Consider the following 15,326-nt stretch of genomic DNA (forward strand, 5'->3'; position numbering starts at 1 on the left):
CATGTAACGGGCAAAATGTAGCTCTTATTTTGATGTTCTGCGAGCCTGCAGGAAAATAAAATTCTGTTGCAGTGGTGAACGCTGCAACCAGAGGCATTAAAAAAAAAATATTACAATGCACAGTAGCACATAAGCGTTCAGAATCATAATCACTTATTGAATAAAACAATTCCCATTCGTTTTCTCTGTTTAATCCTATGCAGTAACTCAAATGCTGATACAACATTAAACAATTATAATAAAAACTTGAAGTTAAAGAACAGTGAACGGCAACTAGTTTGTGCTAAATCTCATGAAACATCATTCACCTCATGTCTCACTCAACTGAGACTTAATCCTGGCGACAAGTTTAGTGAAAACATGGGTCTACACTTCCACTGCTGTGTAATTTTTGGCAGCCTGGATTGAAATGGTAATTAAACATTCCACTCAGTGTTGCATATGAACAACAAAAATTTATGACAGGTCAAGAATCAAACAGTGAAAACAAGAAGTCCGCACAAGATTTACAAAAAATTAACTGTAATGTTTTCTAAACGCAAAAGCTGATCTAGGAATGCATAAACAGGCGGACCTGAATAAAAATAAAAGCATGATTCTGGCACTCACATTGGCAATTCGACGACCGCTCTTCATCTCATTCTTCATCCTGGCAAACGTGTGGTAGTAGGAAGCCACGTACGTAATTATGGACTTCTCGTCCGGCCGGGCCTGGTCCACATCTGAAACGTGATTGAACAGTGGGACGCTGACTCCAATGTACATACTGGGGCACAAGGCGAGCTTTTAAGCTTAGAAAAAGTACAAAATAATGTTATGCAGCAAATCAGGTATACTTGAAATTATTTCCAGTACAGTCACTACAAACTGATGTCTCACAACATAACAATTCCCACCCCCAATCTCTCCGGCAACCGACCTTCGGCATCCAGGAGCCGCGGGATGCCCAGCTCGTTGTTGGCAACATCAAAGGCATTGTTGAGGTTTTCAATATGGCGAGATGGCTGCAGGGCACTGAAGTTGATGAGGTCAGGGCGGTGGGAATGAATAAGAGCATTGAACCCAAGACCACTGCGCCATGAACCTGCACACATGACAGCATAATGAGGAGTCATCTGGCCATGTTACGTAAAAGGAGACAACTGCGAAAGAGAATAACTTTGCAATCTGATACCTGTAAAGTCCTGAATGCTGACTCCCGGGTACCCGTTCGTCTTTCGCTGGCACCACAGCAGAAGTGCGTCCTTCGCGGACTTCTTCTCACTGCTCTCATTCTCCTCATCCTGCCAACATGCCGTTACTTTACAGCTGCATATTTTTATTTCCACCTATTCTAAAACACGTTTCTATGAGCTGTTTCAGAGGTGGCATTACTTCATCTTTCAGACCTGACGAACCTAGATGTCACTATACGCCAACCCACATTGACAATGGCACTATCAGGATGTACAATATGTAATTACTAGAAGCTCTTTATGCTGTAGTATTGGGGGGGTAAAGTATGGGCTCATCGATGTCTGACTGTCAGTCACGTTTTTCCTACAAGGAGTAAGCAACTGGAAGGCCAGAGTCACTGTTGTGTAACAATACATTTGGATCAGATTAGAAAAATGACCCGAGGTGCAACAATGCTTTCAGATCATATCAGCGCCACAATGACCTACACTCGTCAATTTGCTGAAGCAAGTTTTGTCGTACGTTATGTAGGCAACCTTACAGAAGTAAAGTCTTTTATGTTCAATGAGATCCCCTCCATGGCATTCCTAGTTACCAGTGCTTTCTGTTCCAAGAATTTCTTATAAACCTTCACAAAACCAGAGAAATTTACATTTGTAAATAATATCAGTAAGAACTGCCTTTCAGTGGAGAAAATCCCATATAAGGGACTCTGTTCGCAGTCTTGATTGGAGGGGAAGGCAAAGCGTGTGTAACTTCATTGCTTTATACTCTTCTGAAAAGAATTTTAACATTTCTCCAGTGTCAAGTACTGTATTACAAATGTTATTATTTATAATAAAAATATCAAAGTCAGGAAATATTTGTCTGGAGGCGCATTTATTCTATAAAACCCGCATGTTCAGTTTTACCACGTCTTAGACATCCTTGAAGAATTTAAGTTTATGAATGCTATCAGATATTCTTTCTTCCGAGAAAAAAAAATTTGAAAATAATAAATTACCAGCCAATATTACCATACATACCAACAATGGAGTCTGTTTAGCCTGGTTGAAGTTCAGTCTAAATATGGTTATGCAGACTTGCAATTCACCAGGTAAGAAACTGTACTACAAAATAATATATCACTTCCACATGCGAAGTTGGCACAATCACTACTGCATAAACGTCGCTTGCAGCTGCAAGTGATTTTACTTATCTAATCCAACCGTAATGTTCAGTAGCGTCTGTTCCCGTGGCTGGCACAGATGCGTGCATTACATTATCATCACGTCTACCTCTAAAAAAGCAAAACATCGAGGGCTCATAGGATTCCACATCTGGTTTAAGCTCATTATGGTATGCCTTCCCCACGCAGAAATATGAATACTGTACATTTTACGTCAACATCAGATTAGGAAAGTATTACTTGTGAACCGAAACAATAAGATAGTTCATAAAAAAAAAGTAACACGTCAATTGCAAAACTTGTTTTTACGTCATCACCCATCCCTCTGCAATCTGGTGAGAAAAGTATAAACCCATTGTGTTTGAATTTCCCACTGGCGTAAGAATACAGGAAGTATGATGAAAACGGAACCTATCGGCTTCTTAATGACATCACAAACTATGTCACCTACCTTCAAGGAATAGACGGAGGTTACAAGATTTTGCACGAGGGACACCTTTGGAATGTCGGTGCACTCGAAACAGTACAACTTTCCAATCCTGTTAATTTATGAATCAAAGTATTTTGAAGGAAAGTGCCATTCCCCAGAATATTAAACAATATGAAGTTATCTGCATGTTACTTCTGTCATGACAAACAAACAACACGAGGATCGGACTTACCACATCGATCTCGATCTCCTGTATCTGGAAGCGCAAGATTATTGTCCATATCAGACCAAGAATGAGACGGGGGTTCCCATCAACAATATCTTCTGCACCAATACTTTCCAGTCGAACCTGAAAAAGGCATGCAACCTCCAATACAATCTGTTTGTTAGAGGAAGCAAAGTGTCAGTACATGCTGTCCAATTCAATATGCCCTTACATTTTGAATTCAGTTCAGCCACTGCTTAGAAAGCGCCAACATGTAACATTAGTCCCACAACGACCCCCCCCCCACCACCACCAATCCTGAATTAGCAATGTCCGGAATGTTCTCAGCAGGGGCAATGCTGTCGAAGGGATTAATTACTTAGGCACGGCTAAAGGCATTCTTAACTTCAGCACTAGACCAAGTTGAATGGTCAAATTCATGCTCCGGCTGCTTCATACACCGCGTCCACTGCGCAGGTGGGCCCGCAGACGGTCCGGGCGCGATGTCACGAAGAGGGAAATCACTGCCCCTGACAAGGAGCAAACCCTGGCTGTCCACCCACAACATTGACTAAGCTCTGAGCTACCTCAGTACCAACTTCAAATATCAAATTTAATCTTTACGGAGCAGAACTCTTCCTTAGATCCGCTGCTTCAACTGTTCAGTCTGACTCAAAAATCTGTGACCAACTCCTCACTTCAGCATGTCACCAACAAAACAAAGAGCAGAAGGTTCAAGGTTATGTCCTATTCCTTAGCCGGTTCAGTCCCATCTCTTCATGTTTAATATGTCCCAGCTTATGCCACAATAGTGGACTAGGGGGAGGGGGGGGAGCAGCTTGTAGCATTAATGGTTCTCTGTTTCAGCAGTTACTACCAACATACAAGTCAGCAGGCTCATGTAAGCTTCAAGGAGACACAAACCAAATCAGCTAATTTCAAAGTTCAGTTTCTAATTAAATAAAGTTATCAGCAACCTGTCACAAATGACACCCAAACAATTACCACTTTCTCATGATAAAAAGGCAGAGACTGTTCGCCTATCCACAACTCGACTCAACTCGGTGGTCTTGTAAATTACATTTCATGGCATGTCTGATGAGACTGGCTGCAACTCCTTTTAGGAGTCTCAGTATTAAGTGGTAGAACAGAACTGGGTCCACTGGCAGGGCTCAACCCTCTGGATACATCAAACAAATTGCCACTGACTTAGGGGACTTAGTGCTTACAGCAACAGCTGTGATGTCATCAAGCGAACGTTATGTAGCCTGACAGGCATTACACAATTAGATCAAACAGTATCTGGCAGATAATGTCTAATGCGTCTGATAACACAAGCCACTCAGTGTTTCTCAACAGGATAAAGTCGTAAACTGATATGACGGGGAAGCAAGCAGCAAGGACGATGGCACTTTGCTCCTAACCAGGGAATCCTTCCCTGGGAATGAAGCACATCATTCACCTCCATCTAATGCCAAGAACCATACCACACGGAACTTTGCCACCACATCCCAACATTCCCTAATTGCACGCGCTCCTGACAGCTTTACATTTTACGAGAATCAGCTCTGGAAACAGTTTTCGTGCCGATAAACTTGTATTTTCCAGAGGAACAGTGAATTTGTGGCACAGCTCAGAGAGAGAGAGAGAGAGAGAGAGAGAGAGAGAGAGAGAGAGAGAGAGAGAGTTCATCATCACAGAAAACTGACTTCTGCTTCAAGAAAATGAAGGTGAGGTACGGAGGGGAGTACTTTCTTTCCAATTTGGATTCTGATGGTCAGACAAGACGTGTGCCTGGCTGGCGGGAATCAATCCTGACAATGCCAACTTCTTTACTGTGAATCTCATGTGGCAAGAAAGCTGACATCTTCCAATGCATCATTTTGCCCCCAAGGAAGCAAGAGGTGACGAAGCAGACTGGAAGACACGGGCATTCGGTCGTAGAATAACCATCTTCAAACACCACCCAGTTTTGTCATTTGGAATCCATTTATAACTCATTCATGGCTAAATGTAAGCTTTCTGTTTCAAAGCATTATACACAAAATCAAGGCGAGACCTTCCATGATCTACCTCAGCCTCTCCCGTCTGCCTCAATTCATCTCAGTCATCATCACTACACCACAGCGCCAAAGTGTTGACGCTACGGCCTATAATAATCAAATAAATAACAACAGACTCTGTTTCCAAGCGCTGCATCTGTGTATAAAGAAAAGTCCCGCTACACGCCAAGCAAGCGCTTGGGGGGGGGGGGTTGTGAAGGTATAGGTCCTACTCTTTTTTTGACCTCGGCACTGGATGGGGGTGAGCGGTCTGCTTCATGCCCCGGTTGCGCTTTACCCCCAGGAAGAGATCCTGGTACCCACTGGATAAGAGGCTGGGTGGGTGTGCATGTAGAATGAAAAGAATAATTATTACAATTTTACAGATAACTTCACTTGTTTCAAAAGCCGCATGTTCAAGAGGCATTTGTTCCGTCCACTACAGAGACGACATGACCTACAAAGGCTCTTTATCTGCAATGCAAGACAATAGGACGTCGTGGGAATATCGAGCATAATGCCCGCGGAGAAAGTCAAGACAATTCCAGCACACGTGACGAATTTAGGGTTACCCAAAAGAACGTCTTCCCTTTCGAATTCTTCTACCTCATCAAAACATGCTTCGAATCGAGCATCGTGGTCGGAGGTCCCGTGGATTATCTCAGCCCCTCCAGGCAAATGCCGGGATACGACCTTAAATTACGTCACGACCGCTTCCTTTCGAATTCATTAGTCTTTTTCATCTGGCACTGTCCTGCTGTCTGATCTACATAAACCATAATTAAAAGCGTAAGAAAGAAACCAAGATGGCTGTCTTCTCAGCTGTAGCGCCGTGAGGTCTGGTAGGAGTTTACCGTAGTTTCCGAGGTCCTTGCTGATGAATCTTAGGGGTAGGAGCAAAAATTAAAAACGCGGGGGTAACTTTCCTCACTTCAACTTGTATTATCCCCCACGGCCATTAATTTTAATTTTAATTTTTCTTTCGTGCTCGTTTCAGGAAGACAATGGGTACCAAATTTTGTAAAGTTCGGGCAACGGTTTCAAGAGACAAAGAGGAAGCGGTCGGCAAGGCGGCGAGCTTCACTAGCACCGTCAACTGACCTGCAGGGGGGCAGTGACCCCACACAGCGGGCGGCCGATGCCCGCAGGAGCAAGCAATCCAGGAGGCTGACATTCAACGGCGAACTATTTCATATGAAAGATTCATCCCGCACCTCCGTCCATTGCAACCGAGCGGCACAAATGCCTCGAGCCCTCGACGTTTCAACAGAACGAAGATGGCTGTCGTCTGGGTTGTAACGCCATCACCTCTGAAACGTCGGCGCATCGTCCCGGAAGACAGCCATCTTCGCTCGTTTCCGCTGTCCGTCACAACAAAGCACAAGTGGGCCGCCATTTTCAATACCAAGTCGTGTTTACGCGAGAGATCTGCAATTTCGGGGGCCGAAGCAGGACGCCAAGCCGCCATTTTGAACTTGCCTTGGTGTGGAGGAACGCGAGGCTCTTGTTGACGTTCTCCACCTTGTGCACCCTCATCTTGCCGTTGTTCGGCTTGCCCAGTTTCTCCCCGGAGATGATCTCCAAGAGTTTGAGGAGCTTCTTGCCGTCCGCCAAGTCCGTGAACAGGTCCTCCACCTCCATCCGCGCCTGCGCAAATCAAAACTTTCCTCCTCATTTCCAAGTGCCGTCAGCCGCTTCGCCAAAAACTGAATTCAAGCGAACGGGAGTGCAAGGCTGGAGGGTGCGTATAAAACACTGGAGCCCCTGGACAGAGAAACGGATTCAGTGACGACGTACCTTGAGCAGGAACGAATTCATCCATTTCGTGAATGTTTTCTTCTGTATGGCCAGCCGCTCCTCCTGCAGCGCCCTGATGCGGCCTTGTTCGAACTTGATGACATCCTCACGCTGCGTCATGGTTGGGCCATACTGCGTCACGCCTGCAACACACGACGCACAATTATCACAAATCCACAAGAAACTTCTCTCGACCTCAAACGTGTCTCGCTTCTGCCCCCCCCCCACCCCCAAAAAAAGTAGCTTACTGCGTCCGAAGCGCGGACTCCTGGGTCCAGACGGTCTCCAACCCGTCGTGGCCATGCTGTCCACACTGATGCTGCTGAGACTTCACGAGCTTATCGACCGGCGTTATCTCGCAGATAACACAAGACACACATCAGTCCTCACACCCGGGCGCACCGACGACCTCGGTGTTGCCGTCAAGCACGAGTTCCTCGGAACAAGAGACCGCAACACTGTCTTAATGCATGAGCATTATTTTTCTTTCTTGTTTTGAAACTGCTCAAATGAGTACGAGACTCACGAATCCTCCTCGGATGTCGAGATTCGGCGCAGCTCGGATCGCACTTGTCTTCCGGAAACCCCTTCACACGTGCGGAAAGAAAACAAACACAAGACTCCCATCCACTTCCGTTGCCGCAGGGCGCGTCAATCTGGCCGGAAGTGGCGAGAAATGCGAGACCCCCCCCGACAGCGGGCAATTTTCAACAGATGGCACTGCTATCAGCTCTGCCAATCGAATCGAACGCGAGGCATCATTCTACCAAGGCTTTCGTAATTCCGTTTACACCTATAAAGCCTGCTTTCCGCTGTGTTAGCCGCGCTGCAGACCACAAGGGGGAAAAGGGGAGAAGAGCCAACCTGCGCGCCGGAGAACTGCGTAAAAACGGTCCAACTCCTACATTTGATTTGCCCTTACACTTCGTGCCAAAGAGCTGTCTCCATAAAGGTGCAATCTACGTGAATCCAAAAGGTATACTTAAATTAACAAGACAATGCGACAAATTGTTCTTTCGGAAGACAGTTCTGTGTCCGTCTTCAGGTCGCCGGTTTGAGGGCAGAAAAAGCCCTCCTCATCGAGCTAGTCTCAACCCGACACGATGATAAATCTTCTTGTGTCATGAAATTGTCCAAAATACAAATCTTTAATGTTCAAAGCGTTATTTCCACAAGAGACTCGTCGTTATCGCAGATGGCGGCCTTGCGAAATCTTAATCCGGTTCCATTGCCACAGCAACGCCTCCTGTGTTTGTGCATTCCTCACACCGAGACAGGGCAAGATAAGATAAAGGGAGCTCTCCCTTTGCTCGGTTTTCCAAATGCACGCCCAGGGGTCGCAAACCGAACGTCCTTGTTCGCAGGTACGCCCGATTCAGACGAACTTTGGGTTCGCACCAGTCCTGCCAGTTTCACGTAAGACCTGAAGGCACCCTGTAGAGCAGACATTCCGCTCCGCCGGTCACCTGGCACCGCAAGGTCACCAAGGAGACGACCACGCCCGTCACACGACAATGCCACTAGGTCGCGTCTCCATCATCTAAGGACGCATTCTGTCCTCCTCTGATGGACACGAGGAACTGCCCAGTTCAATCGAGAACTAGGTCGCCTCTCGCTGGCACCGAAAGACTTGTTGAGCAATGGCCGAACCTGTTCGCAACAGCCGTCCTCATTCACAGCCCTGTACCCGCGAGTCGACGAACAAACACGTCTTGTTTTGCTTGCAGGTGACTGCGCCCCGCTCTGGGGCAAGTCTCATTTATCTGTGAGCAGGATTCGACCTTACGGGCGTTCAAGATGATGTTTGCCGATGCACCTAAAGTCTACACGGCAAAACGCCAACACAGAGGCGTCTGTATCGAATACTTTATGTGGCGAGTCTGAAGATGGCGATCTTCTAGCATGACCGACGTTTCGGAGGTGGTTACAGCCCTCATCATCAGAGAAAACCACTTCACCCATCGCAAACGGTTATGAACCATATAAATCACGGTCACAGTACTGGTCAAGGCGTTCTTTGCACGCAGAGATGCGGGGGGGCGTTGCCCTCCGTTGTTTGTACGAAGAATCCTGCTTCATGCAGGTCAGCGCACGGGAATCCGGACAAGTGACGGTCCGCGAGACGCAGCAAGGCTTCAACCGGCTTGTTCCGAAATTAAAAAGAAAGAACGTAGCGCAACCGCAGAAGGACCTCAACAGAGAAGCGGCACGCGTTTTCCCTCAAACCCTTCCGTACCGCAGAAAAAACCACAATAAGAAATTCGTCCGACCCCTTCTTCTGTCTGCACACTGGCATGTTCGTAATTTGCAACACGAAAAGGCCGGTTTATGCCAAGAAATCAAATCGTACGAAGATCTGGCAGTATCTAATTGCATTTTGAACTCAAATATCCTCTAAATATATAAGAATTCAGTTCGTACCGCGAAGAGAACATAACTCGTCTCCATGACAACAAACTACTGGTTAACGCTGTTCAGTTATAAAATCGTGTTTATTCCAAGAATCACATTTACACGCCTTGCGGGTAACACGCAGAGTTAACAACCTTCAAAGCAGATGGTACATAAAGTTACCACCGGGGTTTAAAGGCCTCCTTGCCAGTAGTCACTGAATACTTACGAGAACAAACAGTTCCGGACAGCCAACAAGGGGAGACCAAACACCACGTAAAATTAAGTTGGGAGATGTTACACAACGCCTCGGATGAATTCTTTGGAACGTTCGTCTCTCGAGGGAGGCGGAATTAGCCTTACACAGATCGGACATTCTAGGCGAATGGCTGTCTTCTGGATTGTTGCGCAGTGCAGTCTGGTAGAAGTTTAGCGACGTTTCAGAGACAGGTTACTTTCTGCCTGCATCATCAGGACGATGAGTCAACCCTGGTGATGGACGCATCAAGGACATCTGAAACGTCGGTAAACTCCTACCAGACTGCACTGCGCAACAATCCAGAAGACAGCCACCTTCTCGCAATTTCCTGCCCAGACGGGAAGAACAGGTTCTTCCTGGCCCGCTGAAAAATGGCCTGTTCCGTCAACTGCGTACTAACTGAAATGGGAATACCGGAAGGCGCTCCACAGACACACGCCCATCATTCCACCTGCAATGTTCAGGCAAAGAGAGCGATCCGGGCGTGGAGACGGGGCTCCACACGTTTACAAGCGTTGCTCCTTGATCCGGCACAACAAACACGAGTTGTCTTGACACGCTGTGAACGCGCAACGTAAAGCTCGTGTTTGTCCAATCCAAAATTACCTGACGGAATTAGAATAAATATGGAGCATAATTGTTATGCGAATGTGATTTTGGTACAATCTATACTTTTGCTTTGGGTGCAGTTCAAATTGAACTTTATAAAACACAAGGAATCATGCAAATCTATTTATAACATTTTCTGGAGTGTTGAATATAGAATGACATCCGAAGGGGCGCACTTTCCCACTCCCTAGACACAGCAGCTGTGGGGTTATGTTTGCAATGACTGAACATCAAGGCCAGTTCCCGTGTTTTAAATTTGAACTGTCACTTAATGTCGCTGCGTGGTCTCGTGGGCCGAAATGAGAAGGGGTGGGGAGGTCTTAGCAGGGCATCTTATGGGCACCACACGCCCTGGGAACACTCTTTGTTCCTGAACTGAAAAGTGGGACTCACAAAGCAACCAAGAACACCGGAGGTTCGTCACTGGCTCGTTCCGTATAAGTCACAATGCAGATCAAACTCCTCCGTTTCCAATCACAAAACTGTGATTATGTCAAGGTGATTGGTATATAAATCATCTGAACGGCCCGGACGTGGTAGATTACAAAAACGGCGAAAGTTTTAAAAACTATTCAAATTATTATTATTATTATTACCCACACTGCTTGTGGCGCGATCTGTCGTTGTAGCCCACTGAAATGATGACATCAGCGCACCGTCCCGCGGAAATATGTTGCTGAATCAGATCCTGACATGGCGGACGGCAGGCTCGAACAAATGACCTCTGAACAAACGCCCCTGCCATACAACGCGACACATCGAAATTTCCTGTTCTAGCATTTCACAAGACCTCTCCGTCTTTCGTGGAAACCAAGCATCTTTCCTGCAGTCACATGCTCAAAGAATGGGCATTGACCTGGTCACCCCTGGAGGCTGATACGTCACGAGACATAATTAAATTTGACCCAATCATTCCGACAGTGACAAAACAATGCGCATTTAAGCGTCCCGTTATTGTAATTTCTTCACAAACACAGCAAATGAACGGCTTGTTGAGTGAAGTAGCGAAAAATAAAAAGACGGGGCTCTTATATGAACATCAGACCCCTCAGTTTGAAGGCCGGCTAGGTGCGACACTCCCTCATGCAAGATTCCACAACTACAGCTTCCTTACCTTCGAACAATCCAACACAACTGGACAGCGGCTTTCTACAGATTCACGTGCCACATAAACTGCACTTCAAGCACTGAGAATGTACTTGATCACAAAATTTAATGTCACAATCACGCACAAAACACACTACGCGGTTTCAAACTGTCAACATTGGCCTGAGCTAAGCAGGTGCCGAATACAGATATTGTTTCTCCATATTTACGAGAATGTCTGTGACGCCATCTGTTAGAAGGCATGTATATTAGTGAAACCGGAAATCGGATATGTAGCTCTAGCTGCCATCTACTGGATAGTTGAAAGACAATTGACGACGACTGTGTACAGGGGTGGGAAAAAGAGTCAACTATAGCATCAACGTACCTCACGCCGTCATTGACAATTGTATTACAGTAACAATCTGAGAATGCAATATCGTAATCGACAGTCGATTTTCACCAGATAATCACTTTCCTGTCCCAATAAACTTACTACGCGTCAAATATGAATATTGCAGTTTAATTTTATTTCATGTTTAGAAACCTGCCGTTACATTTTTATGCAATCCTACACAACCTATTAACATCTCTTCTGCTATCCTCTTTCAAGCACTTGGTATGGAAATATTTAACTACTGCAATGTAAGCTATGGATGAATAGACCAAGAGGCAGATGCTGAGTACACAATGTAAAACATTTTAAGGCACTGAATATTTGTCCCAAACTTCAGACGTGAAGCTTTCACACTGACTGTGCAATCAAGTCCTCTTGGGTGAAAATCTATGTCAGAACAGAGTTGTAATCCAACATTTTGGAGAATCTGTGCATTCATCATTTGGATTAAAACTTCTTCACATAGCTAGCCTAGTTCATTCAGCCTGTATATTACAAGACTATATACATCAAAATAGTGTTAATACTTCACAGATTTTGCATCATCTGTTGAATTCTTCCCACATATAACAGTTGCCACTCTCTGGGTATGACTATATTGATATTGTCAGCTCTAGCCCTATTAGTCAAAAAACTACTGTCATGTGCTCCTGCTAAAAGATCAACATCTACCACCATCTACATATCTTCCTGTTTTTGAACCATTTTGTTGATACCCAAGTGGTTTCTCTACTACCCGAGGCAAGACTGTCATACCTTCATCATTGCGCCAGCTAGCCGAGGTTACCCATCTGTTGTTGCAGCATAATTTATTATGGAATGGAAACAACTCCAGGATTGTTACAGATTTACAAAATTGAAGATATCTTCATTTCTTGGTCTCTGAAAGATCTGAGGTCTATGCACAAACAAACTCACTGCCCTGATAATGGAGGCAGGCAGCAAGCACCTTTGAAACACTGGTACATTTCTACCAGACTACATGGCATGACAATCCAGAAGATAGCCATCTTCAGACTCACTGCCATGAAAACCTCAAAGCCTATAATCATACTGTAGAATAAATACATTTTTTTTTCATCTTTCTCTGAAAATAAACTAGGGACACGTGGCGTAGATTACACAACATGTAAGTTAAACACTGCAGAAAAATGCTAGAAGTAAATTCCACTGAAAACTGTTAAAGTTTAGAATTATGATATAGTATTTCCTGTACCGCACACCTACTACAACAGCCAACGAAACTCAGCAAATATGTAGTAAGTCCAGAGTACCACAGCTGAGACAGTATTGGCCAACTACAAATTATTAGCACAATTTCCCTTGATTTATAAATAAACAAGCCACCACTGTACATTTGACAACACCTTTATTTATCTAATAAATGTGCTACATGAAATAGGTACGAGGTTTCCTCACAGAGAAGCGAGGCAACAGGTTCCTCTGCTGAATACGTTTCGGCAGAGGGAATCTGATCTTGGAATTGTGGAACTGCTTGACCAGAGGACGTCGACAGTTGGCAGCCTTCACCTGCTCCACCTTGATGATCTGGATCGAGTGTGCTCGGGCCCGGTGCCGAGCCCCCATATCCCGGTAGCACTGGGTCACAGCCCCAGATACGCTTAGGTCACGATACTCTCGGTACATGTTGTGAGTGCCAGATCGCGAGTCATAACGCAGCCAGATGCCAAAGTTCTTAATCTTGACAGGGGACTTCTCTGGAATCTGGACATCAAAAATGAAAATGACTGGAGTTTGCAGCCTTCACAGTTTAATGTCACCCTCTACATCAAACCAAAATAATTTCTGTGGATGTCTGAATCTGCAAAGGTTATGTGGAATGAGCGATTAAAGGCAGAGGATGGGTCAAGTCAAGGATGATTCATTCACAGCATTTATCTGGAACTAAGCAAGTTCACACAGCAGCAGTTTTATCCAAAGTTTGAAACACAAACCTTGAGTACATTAACCTGCACTGTTTTCAGATTTTAGTTACAAAAAGTAAATCAAAACAATTTCTTTGTAACAAACTGCATATAACTAATCACTCACCTGTTTTATGGAAACAATTTCTCCGGTTGTCTTTTTAAACTTCTTTAACTGACGAAGGAAATACCAAAACCTTGATTTTGCCACAATGGCATCAGGAGCAAAGATCCTCATCTTATACAGAGGAGTCACTTTCTCCTTTTCTGTTGGCAGTTTACGCCCAATTACTTCAAACTCTTTCAACTGGAAAACAGAAAAAAAAATAATGTACTGAAGACAAAGAAAGTGCAACCCTAGCATTCAAATATAAGGACAGAGGTTATAAAGCAGAGCAAGAAACAGACACCTCCAAATCAAATGTCAGGTACACTTGATAAAAATATTTCACATGATTAATGCATTACAAAAGATTTGAGGTTTTCACAGTGGTGAGTATAAAGATTTCTGTCTTCTGGGTTGTTGCGCTGTGTAGTCTGGTCGATGTTAACCAACGTTTCAGAGGTCATGCTGCCTCCGTCATCAGGGCAATGAATATGTAGATATATCGCCCTGATGACGGAGACAGTATGACCTCTGAAATGTTGGTTAACATCAACCAGACTACACAGCGCAACAACCCAGAAGATAGAAATCTTCATATTCACCACTGTGAAAACCTCAAATCTTACATTAACTCTTCTATCAGTCATAACAAGTATGTGAAGTTTATCTGAATTCTTTATACTGTAGTGGTTTAATGAATCTTGTGTCATGTAGGTGTCCTGTTCATGTGACAAATCTGTTTAATTGTGTTATAATGTAAATTATGGCCTGAGGATGCATTACTGGTATCACAAAAGCAACTGTGCAATTTAAAGGGCAATTGGCATTAGCAGACAACTCTTCCTCCTTATCAGCCTGTGAAATCAAGGGTTTACTGTACAGGGTTTAATTTTAACAGACAGCTCAGCATAACAGTCTCCACTTTTACAGCCTGTAACGTTAGCAGTTGATGTGTGAATATCATATTTGCTTTTTGTACTAACTGCATAAGGCTCTCATTTTAAAGTAATTCTAACCTGTGAATTATAAGTATTATTAAAGCTAATAAATACTCACTGGCTACATGGAAGCAATTCCTAATGTTTACAGAGATTCTATTCTGTAAGCATGTGCCATAACGCCAATGAATTTGTACATGGAATACTTTTTAACTGTCACAAGAGAACATTATACCTCATGTCATGGTAAGAGTTGAAGTACTATACTTTGCATAGGAGCCATATCGAGAAACATGTCACACTACATACTCGCAAAATCAGCACACGTCTTTTCCGATCTAGGGAACCATTTCTAATTTTTCAAACGAATAATATCATAACAATCACTTCAAATGGGACTAAGAAACTACTTTCGAACAAACAATAGCAAAGGAATCGCCACATGCCCATGCAACATCCAAAATGGCCGTTTCGTGTATTTCTGAGGAAGAAAAAGTTTCCTTAACTACAAGAAATATATGTGTGTCATTATTTAGTACTTTCCCTAACACAAGTATATAACAGATTATTTTTATACATTTTAATTACCTCTCCTTTAGCTTTCATGCTGCTTAGTTGCAGGAACGGAAACGGAAGGGAAACTATCACGGATAAACTAAACGGCCACAGTCAATACAATCAATACCAACACTACTTATTAGCTGGTTTGGCAGGTGATGTCTTTGCACGGCCGGCCGCGAAAATTTCAAAACCCAGCTAAGTCATTCTAGTTGGATATACGCCGGTTGTACCCACAC

At 44.3% G+C, this 15,326-nt stretch overlaps 2 protein-coding genes across 9 annotated transcripts in view; both read right to left on the minus strand.

Annotated features, from left to right (window-relative positions):
- The window catches only part of kst (spectrin beta chain, non-erythrocytic 5 kst), a 47,644-nt gene extending 36,233 nt beyond the window's left edge, over positions 1 to 11,411 (minus strand). For 3 of the 8 annotated variants that reach the window (XM_087348154.1, XM_087348155.1, XM_087348153.1), the window contains exons 1-7: positions 7,067 to 7,367; positions 6,819 to 6,961; positions 6,501 to 6,668; positions 3,007 to 3,123; positions 1,175 to 1,283; positions 920 to 1,084; positions 610 to 722 (exon numbers count right to left, since the gene is read on the minus strand). In XM_087348154.1, the coding sequence (XP_087204280.1) occupies positions 610 to 722; positions 920 to 1,084; positions 1,175 to 1,283; positions 3,007 to 3,123; positions 6,501 to 6,668; positions 6,819 to 6,961; positions 7,067 to 7,121 (870 nt within the window). In that variant the 5' untranslated portion in view covers positions 7,122 to 7,367. Of the gene's footprint in view, positions 1 to 609; positions 723 to 919; positions 1,085 to 1,174; positions 1,284 to 3,006; positions 3,124 to 6,500; positions 6,669 to 6,818; positions 6,962 to 7,066; positions 7,369 to 11,191 lie in introns of those variants that run through there. The other 5 variants (XM_087348157.1, XM_087348158.1, XM_087348156.1 and 2 more) reach the window with 4 other exon arrangements.
- Positions 11,412 to 12,912: 1,501 nt separating this feature from the next.
- Positions 12,913 to 15,270, minus strand: RpL18A (ribosomal protein L18A). The gene is made up of 3 exons (XM_022071431.2): positions 15,118 to 15,270; positions 13,613 to 13,792; positions 12,913 to 13,285 (listed from the first exon to the last, which is right to left on the minus strand). Exons 1-3 carry the CDS (start codon positions 15,133 to 15,135, stop codon positions 12,950 to 12,952), a joined length of 534 nt encoding a protein of 177 aa, XP_021927123.1. The 5' UTR covers positions 15,136 to 15,270; the 3' UTR covers positions 12,913 to 12,949.
- Between the last annotated feature and the right edge of the window lie 56 nt (positions 15,271 to 15,326).

Source organism: Zootermopsis nevadensis, unplaced genomic scaffold, assembly GCF_977971745.1.
Source record: "Zootermopsis nevadensis isolate Lab colony 2312 unplaced genomic scaffold, Znev_1.0 Znev_ptg000012l, whole genome shotgun sequence".
In the NCBI taxonomy this organism is placed as follows: domain Eukaryota; kingdom Metazoa; phylum Arthropoda; class Insecta; order Blattodea; family Termopsidae; genus Zootermopsis; species Zootermopsis nevadensis.